General features: G+C 33.9%; 4 protein-coding genes across 4 annotated transcripts in view; 3 read left to right on the plus strand and 1 right to left on the minus strand.

Moving 5' to 3' along the window:
- LOC136774330 (diacylglycerol kinase theta) overlaps positions 1-17,305 on the plus strand; it is a 2,104,019-nt gene that overhangs the window by 2,008,337 nt on the left and 78,377 nt on the right. The window lies entirely within an intron of this gene.
- LOC136780039 (matrix metalloproteinase-24-like) lies at positions 4,130-5,419 on the plus strand. Its single transcript, XM_066738113.1, has one exon. It carries the CDS (start codon positions 4,130-4,132, stop codon positions 5,417-5,419), a length of 1,290 nt encoding a protein of 429 aa, XP_066594210.1.
- Positions 10,576-12,285, minus strand: LOC136780099 (piggyBac transposable element-derived protein 4-like). The gene has a single exon (XM_066738242.1). The coding sequence runs from the start codon at positions 12,283-12,285 to the stop codon at positions 10,576-10,578; it is 1,710 nt and encodes a 569-aa protein (XP_066594339.1).
- On the plus strand, positions 12,287-13,838 carry LOC136780160 (uncharacterized). The gene is made up of 3 exons (XM_066738371.1): positions 12,287-12,290; positions 12,765-13,229; positions 13,465-13,838. Exons 1-3 carry the CDS (start codon positions 12,287-12,289, stop codon positions 13,836-13,838), a joined length of 843 nt encoding a protein of 280 aa, XP_066594468.1.

The raw sequence follows: 17,305 nt of genomic DNA on the forward strand, positions 1-17,305 counted from the left end.
GCTATCTTGAATAGTACTACGCTCTATAGTAAGTGAATTTTGATATAAGGAATGCAGACTGCACAAAGTATACTGCCAGCGGAAATACGTCAGTCGCCAACTTAAATGCAGAACGTAATATATCAAAAATTATATATATTATATGCACAGCCTGTCACCGTGAACGGCGTGAACAAAGACAAATGTTAGTATACGAAAAAATAAAGTGTAATAAAGAAATAAGGAGTAGTGACTGCTTTTATCTATCTGACAGCTGAGGTACTTATGGTATAAGTGAATAAATAAAATAAAAATGCTTTTCCTAAATTGATTTTTAATTTTTATAAAATGGTCAAATGTAGCCATTAATTAATTAGATTTGGTAATAAATACAAATAATGCGTTTTATTATAACAAATGAGTTGAGGTAAAATAAACTCAATGCTTTTATATTAATCTGTTAACAAATGCATTTTTTATTTATTATTGAGTCCAATAAGTTAATGGTTATTAAAAAAAAATTCCTTGTAATGACAAGAAAAAATGAAAAAATTTTAAACTTCACCAAGACTCGAACCCGAGCCCACCGCATGACTAACGGAAACCTTACCGCCTGCGCTACAGCGCTCGCTTGTTATACCAAGAGCAAAACAGCCTTTTAAAGACTGAATACAATTCTTTCATTAACTCGTCATAAACGATCAAGAATTGGCTGTAATAATAAATACATTTATATACACATCATTATTGCACTAAATTTCTTATGTTTTTAATTTGAAGCATACATTTTGCATACAGATACGATAGTTTAAGGGTAACCATTCAGTACTCTAAATACATTAAGCTGTTCATATGCTCCATTGTCATAAATTAATTAAATAATATTATAATATATGTTACACGTGTAATGGTATAATTTATGATAGATAGCATATGAATAGTTTAATGTATTTAGAGTACTGAATGGTTACCCTTAAATTATCATATCTTCATGCAAAATGTATGCTTCAAATTAAAAACAGTAAACTTAGTACAATAATGCTATGTAGATAAATGTATTTAATATTACATCTAATTCTTCATCATTTATGACGAATTAATGAAAGAATTGTAGTCAGTCTTTAAAAGGCTGTTTTGCTCTTCGTACATCAAGTGAGCGCTGTAGCGCAGGTGGTAAGGTTGCGGTCTGTCATTCGGTGGGCTCGGGTTCGAGCCTTGGTGAAGTTTAAAATTTTTTCATTTTTTCTTGTCATTACAAGGAATTTTTTTTTAACAACCATTAACTTATTGGACTCAATAATATATAAAAAAATGCATTTCTTAACAGATTAATATAAAAACATTGAGTTTATTTTACCTTAACTCATTTGTTATAATAAAACGCATTTTTTCTATATATTACCAAATCTAATTAATTAATGGCTACATTTGACCATTTTATAAAAATGAAAAATCAATTTAGGAAAAGCATTTTTATTTTATTTATTCACTTATACCATAAGTACATCAGCTGTCAGATAGATCATAGCTGTCACTTACTCTTTATTTCTTTACAATACTTTATTGTGGTATGATACAATAATACTAACATTTGTTTTGGCTTACGGACCATGCATAATGTATTTTGACATATTATGTGCTGCCATTTTTCATATAGTAATTAGAAATATCTATATTGCGGCCCCTTTACAGTCTCTACCCTCTGACGTATTTCCGCCGACCAGTAGTATTAGCAGCGACTATAGCGTAGTACCTAAAATAGTACTACGCTATAGGATATGTCGCTTTTTGGTACTACGGTAGTACCGAAAGTACTACACTTGGCAACTCTGGTAGGGAGGCATACTCCGAGCCCGCTATACTCCGCACGCTGTACAGTGCAGACCGGGGTTGCGGCACATGCACTGTAGACTTCCCCACTACGCGGTATCGTATATGAGTAGTATACCTATGTCACCGCATCGGGTGTACGCATTTTTGAACAAACTTTTTCCCTAGATGTAGTGGGGGTAAATTTCAGAACGTACTTTTTCCCCTAGATGTTAGTGGCGCCGCCTGGCGGTGAGTATAGTACATTTTTGTAGGTGGCGCCGCCTGGCGGCGAGTATAGTGAATTTTAGTTGGTGGCGACGCCTGCCGGCGAGTATAGTAAATTTTGTAGGCGCGTGGCGATGGCGGCGCGGGTGGCGCGTGCGCGAGGGCCCCAGCCCCCGCTGCAGCCCGGGCTGTGAGAGGGTGGTATATTGAAAAGTATGTATAAAAAAAGTTGGATATTTTGGGCTTTGATATTGCTATGAGCGAGGTAGAGTTTTTGTTCCTGCCTCTGTTACTCTAAAAGATACTAATGACACATGTGCGTGCGTGAGAGCGTGCGCGCATCATCGGTTATCACCGCTGACACGTGGTTTAAGGATGCAAGTATGATTTTCCACTTTCTTTCTCTCTCTTGTTTGTGGTTTTCAGAGAGAGAGAGAGAGAGAGAGATATGTATAAAGGTTAACCATTTCCATCCTTGAAAAGTTTAAAACAGGATACGCGTGCGTATAATCATTTGGTGCAATCTAATGATAATTAATTTCTCTCTCTATTGCGCGTAGATTTTTCATCCGGTCTATTGGTTTTTATTTAAAAATAAAATGATTGTGATAAGGGAGTTAACCACTCATCCTCGGGAAAAGATAAATATTGTCCTTCAAAACACGTGTAGCTCCTTTTATCCTTGAAAAGTTTAAAACAGGATACGCGTGCGTATAATCATTTGGTGCAATCTAATGATAATTAATTTTCTCTCTCTATTGCGTGTAGATTTTTCAGCCGGTCTATTAGTTTTTTTATTTAAAAATAAAATGATTATGATAAGAGAGAACCACCCATCGTCGGGAAAAGATAAATATTATCCTTCAAACACGTGTAGCTCCTTTTATCCTTGAAAAGTTTAAAACAGGACACGCGTGCGTATAATCATTTAGTATAATCTAAATACTAATTAATTACTATAGTGTGTAGGTTTTATCATCCTGTTTAATGGTCTTTTTAATTTAAAATAAAAAATAATTATGATAAGAGAGAGTTAGCTACTCATCATTCTCGGGAATGATATAGTCTTTAACAACAAAACACATGTAGCTCCATATTTTCTTAAAAAGAAGAGAGAGTGGGGGGAGATAAAAAGAATATGATAATATTGACCACAAAATTTTTATGTATGGATCATGGGTTCAAACACTCCCCTCACCTTAAAACCATTCAAGTTTCATAAGCATGCATCAGTTGTCGATATAACTCACTTTGAGTTAGACGTATAAACGATTGAGTGAATTGAAAAGTCTAGATATTTATTTATAAGAGAGAGAGAGAGAGAGAGAGTAAAAAACAATGTTATTGAAGAAGAGAGAGAGAGAGAAAATGAGTGGAAATCCAAGGAAGAAAGATTTGTTTTCGTTGAGTGTAAATAGAGTGAGAAACATATTTGTACCAAATATTCGACTATACCATGAATATCAGGTAACTAAAATTTCAAAGGTTATAACGAGGTATGGCCACCAAATACAATTAATGTTAAACACTGTAGAATGTCTTCGACTACCATTGAAAATAAGTCGAAATATATTGGAAAATCATCCGGAGATCTTTGATGAAATCTGTGAAACACTTGAAAAATATGAACAAGTGAATATCAAATTTGAAGATCTAACGAGAAAAACTTTTAAATTTCACATGTATCAAGACAAAAGGTTGTTAAACAAAAAGAATGATTACAATTAAAACACAGAAGGCAATGGAACTTTTGGAGTCGAAAGAGTTGTAGGAGAGGGAGGAGAAGAAGAGGAGGGAGAAGAAAAGAAAGAGTATTTAAATATGATGTATCAAATTAAAACTTACAGTAAGTATTAAGAGAATATGGTATAAATGTTTTAAATTAACTTATTTTGTTTCTTTGTTATTTCATTTTCTCTCTCTATTTTACAGATTAAAGGTTTTTCTCCCTTTTCGCCCCATCAGTCTTGGTCATCAAATGTGTAATCAGTGTTAGACGTAAATCACACACACACACACAACGCCTACACGTTTGCATTGTATAAAATAAAAAAATTTATTCCTCTGATTTTAGTATATTATTTACTCTCATGTGTTACTGTTGTGTCTTAAAATGAATTTCCTACGTAAATTCACAGTTATATCAATATTCTCTCTATGGGTTGTGTTTTGTGATAATAATAATAATAGTACTTTTATTTCAAATTATTTAACAAAATATGGTTATATTGACGATGGAAATTTCAATAATAACAATGGTTTGACATTGAATGCTGCGGATAATGAAATCTATAAACATGGATTAAGAGTTTTTAAGCAAAACTTTAACTTAGCCGAGGATAGTACGACCGAAGAAATTATTGATCTCATGCAAAGGCCCCGATGTGGATTAGGAGATTTTTCGCAAAATAATGATTTGGAAGAGAATAGATGGTATAAAAAGGAATTGTCGTGGTATTTTCATGTAGCTAGTATACCTCATTTGGAAACTGCACATGAAGTATTTAATCAATGGTCAATTGCGACAAATTTAACTTTTAAAGAAGTACAAGAGAAAAGTAAAGCAGATATAATTATTTCATTTCAAAGTGTTAATCATAACTTTGTTTATGATTCAACAAAATGTGATGCTAAATTAGGAGGTCAGGTTGTGGGACATGCATTTTTTCCTGATAAACTACAACAAGGAAAAGAAATTCATTTATATATGGATAAAAAACAATGGTTTTTTGGTTTAGGACCATACAATTCACATTTCAATAGTTTATATTGGATTTTAATGCATGAAGTTGGACACAGTTTAGGCTTACATCATGATATATCTGGGCATATAATGCATCCTTATGTTCAACACCACAATACTACGAATGGATCCCCTTTTAATACAGTAGATTTAAATAATATTAATAATTTATATAATTCGGGCGAGGGAGTAAAAAATAGTCCAATGATTCCAACAGCAACAAATGGGGATGTAACACCGCGAAGAAAGAAAACTTTTACCACCATTAATCCTACTTCGGATAAAACACCACAATCAGATGAAGAAGATGTTGTAAATTTTAACACAATTTGTCAATTACCTGCGAGTGATTTTCTCTATTTTATTCATAGTAAAAGACTTTTTGTTATTTATAAACAATGGTTTTGGTCTTTTGACATGAATTCAAAAGAATTTAAAAATCCACAATTAATTAAAAATTGGCTTCAATTTTTACCCTCGGACTTCAAATCAATTAAAGCTATACATGAAGTATCATTAGATGAGATTGCCGTATATTCTAATAATTATGTTTATGTTTTTAATGCAAAATCTTTGAAACTTATTAATGGCTATCCAGAAACGTATCAACAACTTTTTGGAAGCGAAGTACCATATGATGGAATTCAGGCAGCTATTTAAGTAATATGGGTACTATCTTCGTTATCGTTGATAATAATTATCCCACAAAAAACAGACTTCGCCTGTTAACAAAAGGCGGCAAGTACATAAACCATCTAGCATAAATAATATAGTAAAATTATCCGATTAAAAAAAGTGATGAAATCCAAATATTAGGCAAGTATATTTTTTCACCTTAGCAAAAGTTAAATTTTCGAAAAAAAAGGAACAAAAAAGTTACTTGCCGGGCCCGTAGGCCGTAATGTCCATGCACAGTGAGAAATAGAATCGTATGTGGTTCGGTTAACTTCACTCTGCATTTTAACATGAAATTTACTATACTACGCTATAGCTGAATCTCACACACGATTCAATTTCCCACTGTTCATGGACATTACGGGCCCGGCAAGTAACTTTTTGTTCCTTTTTTTTTTTCGAAAATTTAACTTTTGCTAAGGTGAAAAAATATACTTGCCTAATATTTGGATTTCATCACTTTTTTTAATTGGATAATTTTACTATATTATTTATGCTAGATGGTTTATGTACTTGCCGCCTTTTTTTACAGGCGAAGTCTGTTTTTTGTGGGATTGTATTTAAACTTTCATTGATTTATTTGAAACCGTAGAATAGTTGTTAATCAAATGAAAGAAAAGTTAAACGTGATTCCCCCTTTTTGCACCCATAATTTATACAGACCTGAATTTACTTCAAGAGCTCAGCGAGCAGATGTTTTACGGGAAAAATGCTGGCTGAACACTGCTTCATTAATTATGTAATAATTGCGGACCTAATAAGAATTTATAAACGTTTTTGGACTTGCATGAAAGCTAAAGATTCAAGCTTTCACCTACTTGAATTTCAAATGCCTCAGATAATTATTATGAGCGGTGCAAAGAATTGAAAATTTATATCAATAATTAAAGAGACGTCGAAAATGTTGTCATGTTTCTCTCCTTGAATACAGACACCCATTAGATTTTCTTAGGTCAAATTAATGCAGTAGGATGCGGAATTTAATAAGGTTCACGACGATATCCTTAAAATTGTTCTACCTCTTAGGGTTGCCAAACTACACGCACTTAAAGGAGAGCTTGTCTTTTTCACAATTTTACCAAGTGGTCCTAAACTTTTGGCCTGCAGTGTATATAGCTAACAGAGTATGAGATCTCTGGATTGCGTGAACCGATTTTGATGTTCTTAGGCGCAAATGAAAGCTTTTTCAAAACCATTTTAAAAAAAGCTTTACTTAAATAATGGCAATGGATTATTCGCGGAGAAAAATCGATTTGAAAATTGGGACGCTTCAACTAGCTGTATTCGCTATGTGCACACCTACACGTTGGCAGTCAGGTAAGAATGTGTAGCAATATACATAAACAAAAAAAGTCCGGCAAAAATGACAAAATTTACCGACAGTCAGCGCTGATATTATGCATATGCATCACTACACATTCTTACCTGACTACCAATGTGTAGGTGTGCACATAGCGAATAAGAGAGTAGTGCCCCGACGGCGGTATAGGCATGACTTTTTCTACTTTTATGTACTTGCCGTCGAGACACTACCGTGTCTCTTGATGTGAGAATATTCAAGAATTGCGGACTTTTTAAGGATATAAGCTATGGTGTACTGAATGAAGTATTTCCAACAATTTTCCATTTTAACAGTAAAATGTCACTATTTAAGTTTAAATACGGTAAGATTGATATAATTCAGGATGGTAATTATCGAGAATTCGATGAATTTCGTAATATTATTACAAAGACTGACAAATTTGATCTATCATTATTTGGAATAGATTGTCCAACATTTTCCGTAGTTGAAAAATTAAAAAATTTAATGTAAAGTTTGTTTGGTTTTTATTCATATAAATTAAGAAAAAATAATAAGAATAATGATGGTGAGAAAGAATCAATAAATCAAATTAGTCCATATATTAAAACATTTAACTCTATAAATGACACACACGATTACATTGCTTCAAAGTATGTTATATAATCTACTTCTAACCGCATACCTAATATTTTCCCTACTTTTTATTTCTCCCACTTATAACTTATTCTATTCTTCCACTAATATTTTTTCTTAATATAGAAGAATATATGTGTAAAATATTTCTTTATTCGTATACGAGTTTCTGTTTTTTTACGACGGTTGCTGTTCTAAGATCAAATATTGAAACGGTTAAAATGACTGACGACTTACATACTTTTATATTGAGAATTGAGAAGAATCTTACGGAACAATTAAAATTAATTCATACTGTTATTGAAAAACAAAAATGGATGAGAGAATGTGATGAATTTATTGAAAATCTTGTAGAATATTTGAAAAGTGTTGATGAAAAAAAGCATACAATAAGTATAGGATTACAACAACATATTTTGGCGAAAATTACAAAATTTAAAAGTTATAAGAAAATTTTATTATATAATTTTTGGTCTGGTGGTGGTAGTAGTGAAATAAAAAAATCATCATTAAATAATGTTTGCCGTTGGGAAAATGTAGAATCTGCTTTTGAAAAGAGAATTATTACTGGTTTAATAGTAAATATCCTACACGTAGATCCACATAGATTTTTATTGGATATTAAAGAAATGGTAATTGATAAAATTAAATATTATTTGGAACAATATAATTCTATAAAGGTAAATGCTATTTTTAATGCTGAGTTTATTATACCTAATATGAATAAATCTAGTTTGGATGTTAAAAGTTTTCAAACGAGAAATAAAATTTTATTGAATACCAGTGATTTGGGGAAATGGTATATGCATAACATTGTGAGTTCAATTTTAACATCTCTGGAAGACTTTCAAGAACGTGACAGTGGATGGGCCTTATCAAAAATTTTAAATTTAGTAATAAATATTAACAAGTGTAAATTACTAAGAGGAGAACATTGGATGAATCTTCCGTTAGAAATACGAAGGAAACGAGTAATTGTGAATGTTAAATCTAACGATGATAAATGTTTTATGTCGGCTATTGTGGCTGCTTTATATCCAAAACACAACAATGACTGCAGTTCTTTTAAGGATTATCCTCATCTTGATGTTTTGAATTGCGAAGGAATAAAATTGCCCATGACTTTAAATCAAATTAAAAAATTTGAAACAAATAACAATTTAACTATTAATGTATTCATATACGACGTAAATGAGAAACAATATTTGCCACTTCGTTTATGTAAAAATTTTGATGATGACGATGATGATGATGATGATGATGAAAATCATACGAGAAAAAAACATATTGATTTACTTGTGTGGAAAGATATTCATTTTGTTTGGATTAAAAATTTATCAGGTTTACTATCTAAACAAGTAAGCAAGAATAGACGCAAAAAATATATTTGTAACAGGTAAATATTTCTTATAAAAATTAACAATACATATTTTACATTATATATATATATATATTTTTTTTTTAACAGATGTCTACATTATTTCCAATCAAAGGAGAAATTAAATCATCATTATAAGGATTGTAAAAGACACAACGATTGTATGATACAGCTACCACATGAAGATGAAAAATGGATATATATTAAAAATTTTTTTGTAAAATTCAATTACCGTATATTATGTATGCTGATTTTGAATGCATTTTAGAAAAAATTGAGAATATTGATAATGAGAACAACAGTAAAATGAATACCGGTATAAATATCAAAAACATATACCATGCAGTATTAGATATTATTTTCATTCAAATTTAAATAAAGAATCATGTATATATCAATTTTATAGAGGAGTTAATTGTGTGAAATGGTTTGTCAATCAGCTAAAAAAAATAATTGAACAATGTATATTTAATATAAACATTTCTATGAATGAATTAACTAAAATAGAAAAGTTAGTATTTTTTAAGACAATAAAATGTCATATATGTGAGAAAGATTTTCTTGAAAATGATGAAAAGGTAAAAGATCATTGTCATTTAACTGGTATATTTAGAGGAGCGGCACATAGTACATGTAATTTAAATTATCGTGATTCCCATATTTTACCAATAGTTTTTCATAACTTAAGTAATTATGATGCGCATTAATAGAAGACGTAACTTTATTATTAAATGGTATTACTAAAGTAATTGCTTTAAACACTGAAAGATATGTTGGAATTATGAAAACAGTTAAGATTCATTAAAACAAAAAAAGTTGCAAATACGATTTATTGATTCATACAGATTCCTAAATACATCGCTTAGTAAACTATCGCAAACATTGTGTAAAAGTGATATGAAAATTGTGAGAGAAAATTTTATGAATAATATCGAGTTTGAATTAGTTACGCAAAAAGGTTTATTTCCATATGATTATCTTGACAGTTGGAATAAATTTGAAGATACTACATTACCAAAATATGAAGATTTTTATAGTGAATTAAGTTTATGTAATATAACATTAGAGGAATATGAACATGCAAAAAAAGTATGGAAAATTTTTAACATTAAAAATTTAGGTGAATATAGTGATCTCTATTTAAAAACTGATGTTCTTCTATTAGCCGATATATTTCAAACTTTTCGAATGAATTGTTTATCAAGTTATGGATTATATCCTGCTTATTATTTTACTCTCCCGAGTTTTACCTGGGATGCAATATTAAAGTTTACAAATATAAAACAAGAACTATTAACAGATATTGATAAGGTAATGTTTATTGAGCGAGGTACAGGAGGTGGTATTAGTCAATGTTGTAAGAGACATTCTGTGGCAAATAATAAGTATATGCATGATCTTAATGATCCTATGAAGGATGATGTTTATTTAATGTATATTGATGTTAATAATTTATATGGATGGGCAATGTCACAAGCATTACCATATGCAGAATTCAAATGGTTGATAATTGTGAGAATTTTGATGTTAACCCCTTAGCCTACACGATATCTACCAATTGCGCGAGCTATAATACGCAAGAAATTCGTTCGCGCGCCGTGCCATTCAACTGTTCAGCCGTGTACCCGAACTGGCGCAAAGTGTATACTTTTCGTAACATATATATTTCAATGCAACGAAAGGAATTGTGAAATAATAAACAATGTTTAGGTACAAATAGTAATTTTAAGACGTCTAGGAAGTAATCATAATCAATTGATCAGTTGACAAAAATAATTTATTATTTCAAAGTAGATAATGAATCAATAACATTTAGAATAATGAAAATTAATAGTCTTCAACTGTATGATATCTTTCAAAACAATGAGGTACATGTAACGCAACGCGACAGTTCTTACATTCCCACGTAGTTTCACATCTTTTCTTATGTTTGGTACAGACTTTGCAAGCTCTCGTTGGATTTTTTTTCAATGGCGTGGGATCAATATGTTTCGGAAAGTGACCCCAATTTTGCGCCTGTAGCCTCATTGGTATATCCCCGTTCGATACTGGTTCTGGTCTATTATAATTTTGTAATGGCACGGTTTGTAATATTCCTTCAGCTATTCGAAGCCTGTACTCAGTGTAATTCTGTTTCTTTCCCATAATGGTTTTGTTGTACAGAATATATGAATTCAAAAGGGCCATATCGCACATGTAAAAAAAGATTTTTCGGTACCCCTTCATGAATTTTCTCATAATAGGGAAACTCGCTAATACCTGATCCTGGCGATCAATACCAATCATTCCCATATTATAATCTATAACACATTTTGGCTTCAAAATAGGGCTTAGATGACTTCTGTTTTGCGAAATCATTTCTGCACTTTCGTGCTTTGTTGAAAGTATATGGACGTCTCGTCTATCTTTCCATTTCACCGCTAGTATGCCATTGCAACTTCTTATTATACAGTCTCCTTTTTTCAATTTTGCTTTACCAAAATCTCCCGGCATATTTTTTCTGTTGGAACGTACTGTCCCAAGAACGTTTGTTCCATTTCTAACCAAAGTTAGAAACAATTTCGGCGAAGAATACCAGTTATCTATATATAAGTTATGTCCTTTATCTAGTACTGATTGCAATAACTCCATCACAACAGTTTCAGATGCACTGTATTCAAGACTTGTCTTATCGTTTCCTGAATATATTTTAAAATTATAGCAGTAACCCGATGATGACTCGCAGAGTTTATAAAATTTAATTCCAAACCTCGCCCTTTTTGAAGGATTGAATTGTTTAGAAGACATACGTCCCTTAAATTTCATCAGTGATTCATCGATCGCGATATTTTCTTCCATTACATATACGTCTTTAAATTTTTCATTAAAATAGTTTATCACAGGTGTCACTTTACGTAATTTATCACTGTTGTCAGCCGTATCGTTATTTGCAAAGTGGAGAAACCTAGTGATTTGTAAAAATCTTCTTAGTGGCATACATTTTCGGAATATGGGTGTTTCTATAATGGCTCTTTTAGACCAGTTCATCTGGATTTTCGGTTTCTTTACTTGAGCCATTATGATGCATAATGCAAAGTATATTTTAATTTCATTGCGATTTACCGGCATCCAAGTTTCATCCATTATCCTTTTTGTATGTGTATGGCTTTTTATTTTTTCTGCGTATCGATTCGTTTCCTGAACAATATTATCCCAAAACACATTGTCGAATATTATATTAAAAATGTCTAACTCTCTTTTACTTCCACCTAATTGGTCTTGAATTGCTGCTGTTATGCCAGGTGTTTGTGTATACTTCCAGATTTTGGGCTTGTTATTTTTTTCTTCCCAAAACCATTGCGCTGGTAATTGCTGATAACTGCTGTCTTCATCATCGGAATCATCTTCAATTATTACTCTTCGTGGACGTTTTGTTACAGGAACAATAATATCACTGTCCTCACTATCATATTGAAAAGGATCTGTCGAATCAGAATCGGCAATAGTGCCACACTTCTCTTGACTACCATCACAATTAGATATCTTTCTTCTCGGCATGATGGGTATAAGAGTTTCTTAATTCTTTATACGAAGTTATATTTGAAACGTCTGACAGCAACGAAGCTTTACGGGCAACTAAAGTAAGAAATCATCCAGTTTCGTCAGAAACAAATGAAAATAAAAAACAAAATACTGACCTTACAATCAAAGGAAAAACATTCGATTGCGCTAACTGTTCGGTCTAATAATAACGCGTGGCATAGGATACACAAATTCCTCACCACGAGTCAGACTCGTGGCTTTTGTTTATGAAACAAATTCTTTACCACGAGTCAGACTCGTGGTTTTCACTTATGGCACAAAGTCTTTACCACGAGTCAGACTCGTTGTTTTCGCTTATGGCACAAATTCTTTACCACGAGTCAGACTCGTGGCTATAGGCTAAAGGGTTAATAACATAGACACAAATTCTACAGTAGGTTATATATTAGAAGTCGATTTAAAATATCCGCAAAGTATTCAAAATTCTCATATAGATTTACCATTTTGTCCTACTCATGATTTATCACCGGTAAATAGTAAACATAAGAAGCTTTTAACAACGTTATACGATAAGAAAAGATACGTTATACACATTAGAATGTTGAAAACATGCTTAAAACATGGTCTTCAACTGGATAAAATACATCGTATTTTACAATTTAAGCAAAAAGAATGGTTACGCGTTTACATTGAATTGAACATGGAATTACGTGTAAAAGCTAATAATGATTTTGAAAAAAACTTATATAAATTAATGGATAATGCCGCTTTTGGTAAAAATATGGAAAATGTTCGAAATCATGTGGATGTAAAATTGTTTACTGTATGGGACGGTCGTTACAGTGCTAATTCATATATTTCAAAACCTAATTTTCATAGTAGAGCTATTTTTAATGAAAACTTAATGGCGATTAAAATGAATAGATTATGTGTAACGATTAATAAACCCATTTACGTTGGTATGTCAATATTAGATATTTCAAAAATTTGTTTTTTACGATTTTCACAATAATTATATGAAAACGAGCTTTAATGATTGCGCTAAAATTTTATATATGGATACTGATAGCTTGATTTACGAGATCAAACATTATGATATTTATGAAACTATTAAAAGAAATTGTAGAACAATGTTTGATACCAGTGATTATTCGACAAATAATATTTATTAAATAACATTGTTTAATAAAAAAGTGCCTGTGTTGATGAAAGATGAAAATATTGGATATATAATGAAAGTATTTATTGGTTTAAGATCAAAAATGTATGCCATACAAGTTTTGGATAAATGTGACATAAAGAAAATTAAGGGAATTTCATCAAATGTTGTAAAAAGAAATACTAGTTTTCAAGATTATTTAGATTGTCTATACAATCAAGATATTAAAGTAAGTTTACAAGGTAGAATAAATTCTAAACTGCACAAAGTGTATAGTATTTTAGAAGAAAAAATAGCTTTAAATCCATACGATGATAAACGTTTTATAATGGATGATTTTATAAATACACTACCATGGGGACATTTTAAAAGTAAAGAAAAACATAAAAAATGCAAAGATAGAGAATAATATGTATCTTAAAATTTATTTTGTAAAACAATTTTAATGAATAATAAAAATACATATATAAAATTAGAAATTTAATTATAACAAAATTTTTTTAAATTATTACTTATTATCTATTACCCAATTTCTAAATATTTGAACTTCCTCGAATGGACAATGTACTCTTGTATTTTTTATAGTGTACATTATAGAATGTAATTTACATTTTGTTTGTTGAAAATTATATAATTCTATAAGATCATTAAATTTAGGACATCCAAATTTTTCAATATTCACATACTCCATACCTAAATTTTTCAATATTTTTTGCTCAATGTGCGAAACAATGTCCCAAGAGAGCTCCGAACCTGTGGTCAGAAGGGAAGGTCTTATTCTAGAATAAAATTCAAAGCCAAGGTAATAGGCAAAATGAGTTGTTTATTTAAATAAATAAAAATATACACAATTTACAATATATATTTACAAAAACCGCTACACTAAAATTATCGACTTTCTAGGGAATTTGTTCTCGTCAACTTCTAGGTAATTTCGGTAGACGAAGATTCCCAAGAACCCCAGAAACCAGAATTCCCCAGAAAGGAACGCGGACTTAGAAGCTCCCGGACTGGGGAATTTTCCCTGGGGTATTCCCCAGTAAAATCCCCCGCCACGGGAGGAAGCGAAGTAGAAGTGGTTTTAGGGAAGGGGAAGTCCCCTTACCCCTCAGCCTCCTTCTCCCAGATCTATAGTGGCTCCGAGCCACCCCAACCACTAGGGTGAATTCTACCCCTCCCGCTACCCAATTCTTCCGAGAGCCCTGGACTTGAGGGTCGGAACACTGCGTCCGAGGTAGTCCTCGGAGGCAGTGTGGAGGGGAAGGAGAGGGCTTAACTTCTCCCGAGAAGTCCCCGGAGAAATCTCCCTTAGGAGGGAGCATATTGCCGCAGAGGGGTAGTCCCCTCTTGGTAGGCGGTGGGTGGTTGGGTGATACTTACCAAAGTATGTACCCGTAGAGTTCGCCGGTGGAGGCGCTCTTTTGATGGCCTGGTGGAGGCTTCAAAAATTGCCGTGGAGGCGGTGGTGCCGAAAGGCTCAAAAAGGTGCTGCGGTTGCTGATGAAGCGGTCGAGCAAGGCTGAGGTGCGATGGGTCCTTATCAAGGACCCATCTATACAATTCCGCGGCACGAAACTTGCCAGCGAGAGAGCTGCTCGTGGCGCTGGCCACCTAGTGGTCAGGCGCGCAAGCTGTGCCGCGGCCGCGACGCGCCAGGGCCTGTAGACGCGCAAGCGCGCCGCGGTGCGAGATAGAGAGAGACAGGTGGAGCGGCTACACGCTGTTGTTCTAGCCGTCCCCTGTGAACGCAATAGAGACAGGGAGATATAGCATAAATGTGGAATCTACTTCTCAGCATTTTTGCTCCTCCCGATCTCGAACAATCAATGATACCTCCTTTGTAGCCAATTATTGCAGACTATGTCATAAAAACTTATTTTACAATTACTTAAAATCATTCATATCACTTTGTTCATATTCCTCAAAACCATAATCTTTATATAACATTCCATGTAAATTTAAATATAAATATAGTGTACTTATTTGATCTTCTTTATGTAATGCATAGTAATTATCATTTAACATAAAATTAGCTGTATATATAAATCCAGTATTAATATCTATAAGAGCTGCATATTTAAATTTAATTTCATTATCCACGTTAAAACCATTTACATCAAATATATGTGTAATTCTAAAATAACGAATAATTAATAGTTATTAAAAAAAATAATATATTGATAGAAAATAACACTTACTTATCCATTTTGAAATTAGTAGGTGAAGAGAGGGAGAGAGAGAGAGACGATTGAAAGTTTTATGCAACTGTTTAAAAAAAATTAGTTGTAGAATAGGTGTTATTGACGGTAATGGAGCTATTGATATAGAAAGAGTTACTTCATGTCTTTATACCTTATTCTCCCGACTCGAACGTTTTAGATATATATATATATTGTAACGTGTTTTGTTGACGAGTTTAGTCGTCGCAAAAACCGTTCGGTTCGCTTGACCGAGAAGGATCAAAATAAATATGGACGAGTTCAATGTAGATAACAAAAACTGTTTATTTAGGATAAATAAAAGAAACAAGAGTATTTACAATGTTTTTGTACATAATAACCTTAACCTATTTATGTTTGTGTTGTTCGTGTCTTGCCGCTGCAGGTGTGTACGCTTATGTGTCGGTCGCTATGTCGCAAGTAGAATTATCGCCCGCTGGCGGCGCTTCGCTCGGTAGCCACTCGGCGGGGCTTTCGGGAACGGACCGGTAGGCGGCGCGGCGGTAGGTGGCCTTACGGGAGGGCCCGGGGAGCCAATATGGCGGAAGCCAATATGGCGGACGCCAATATGGCGGTCAACGGGGAAGCTGTAAATAAAACGGCATTAATCCCTGTAAGAAAAATGGCCGTTGGTCCGGAGAACTCCTGGACTCGGCCGTTAGCATGGGCATCGGGCAAGGAGCGGTGTGGATGACGCGGAGAACTCCTGCGTCAGGAAGTGCTCGGAGAACTCCTGAGCAAAGGATAGGTATACGCGGAGAACTCCTGCGTAGTAAGGTTGGGGAGAATATACCCGGAGAGCTCCTGGGTACGGAATGCTCAACTGGGTCGGAGCTCGGTCTTATATACCCAGTTGAGCCGCCGAAAACGGAATCGGCGCTGCGGAGCGGCCGTTCTGGGTAGTTAGGGAGGGGCATGACGAGGACTCTATACTTGGCGCACGCTATAGTATAGGCCGCGGTATCGGCACGTACGCCACAGCTCTCCCCACCACGCGGTATCGTGCATGGGGCAGCGTCCAAGCAAGCGTCTCGTCACAATATATATATATATATATATCACAATCGTTGTGGTTAATGAAAGAAAGGAAAAGAATAGGAGAAAAAGTAGTTTGAAAATAAAACTTAAATATATATTGTGACGCTACTGGCTATCCTTGGGGATAGTATAGAAGGGGAGGGAGGAGTGATCCCTCACCGATCGCGTTCGCGTCCCAATAGGCGACTTCCTACAAGACCCGGGCGCCTTCGATGTACTTTGGGTAATACCCGAATATTTATTTATACAGAGGGGGTTCTAACCCTCGTACGCGAATATCTGGGATGGGGTGCTAATACAATAACTCAATAACTGCGGTCAAACTCTCTTTATTATAAAGTCGGTTATCAATACAAGACCCGGTTCGGTTTACTCGTTCGTGGGGTGTTACGCTAGGTCCTAAATGTGGACGCGGCCTAAGTAGTGCGAACGCGGCTGAAGTCCCGATGACGTACTAGCTAACCTCGCGCTCGAGCCGTTAGTGGCGTTCGCGGCGGTCCCACCGAGTCGCGCGGTACTCGCGCGCCACCGGCGGATTCCTCAGTTAACTACTACGCGGCGCTACGCGGAGAAGTCCCTTTTCCCGCGCGTGCGCGTTGCGAGACGGTTATTTGCACTC

This window comes from Prorops nasuta, unplaced genomic scaffold, assembly GCF_024137725.1.
Source record: "Prorops nasuta isolate Cenicafe-Biocafe unplaced genomic scaffold, Cenicafe_Pnas_1.2 PNAS00001, whole genome shotgun sequence".
NCBI lineage: Eukaryota > Metazoa > Arthropoda > Insecta > Hymenoptera > Bethylidae > Prorops > Prorops nasuta.

Coding starts and splice junctions, on each gene's coding strand:
- LOC136780039 (XM_066738113.1), top strand. CDS start 4,130: ATGAATTTCCTACGTAAATTCACAGTTATATCAATATTCTCTCTATGG.
- LOC136780099 (XM_066738242.1), bottom strand. CDS start 12,285: ATGCCGAGAAGAAAGATATCTAATTGTGATGGTAGTCAAGAGAAGTGT.
- LOC136780160 (XM_066738371.1), top strand. Junction 13,230..13,464: donor TAATAAACCCATTTACGTTG/GTATGTCAATAT, acceptor TTAATAAAAAAG/TGCCTGTGTTGATGAAAGAT.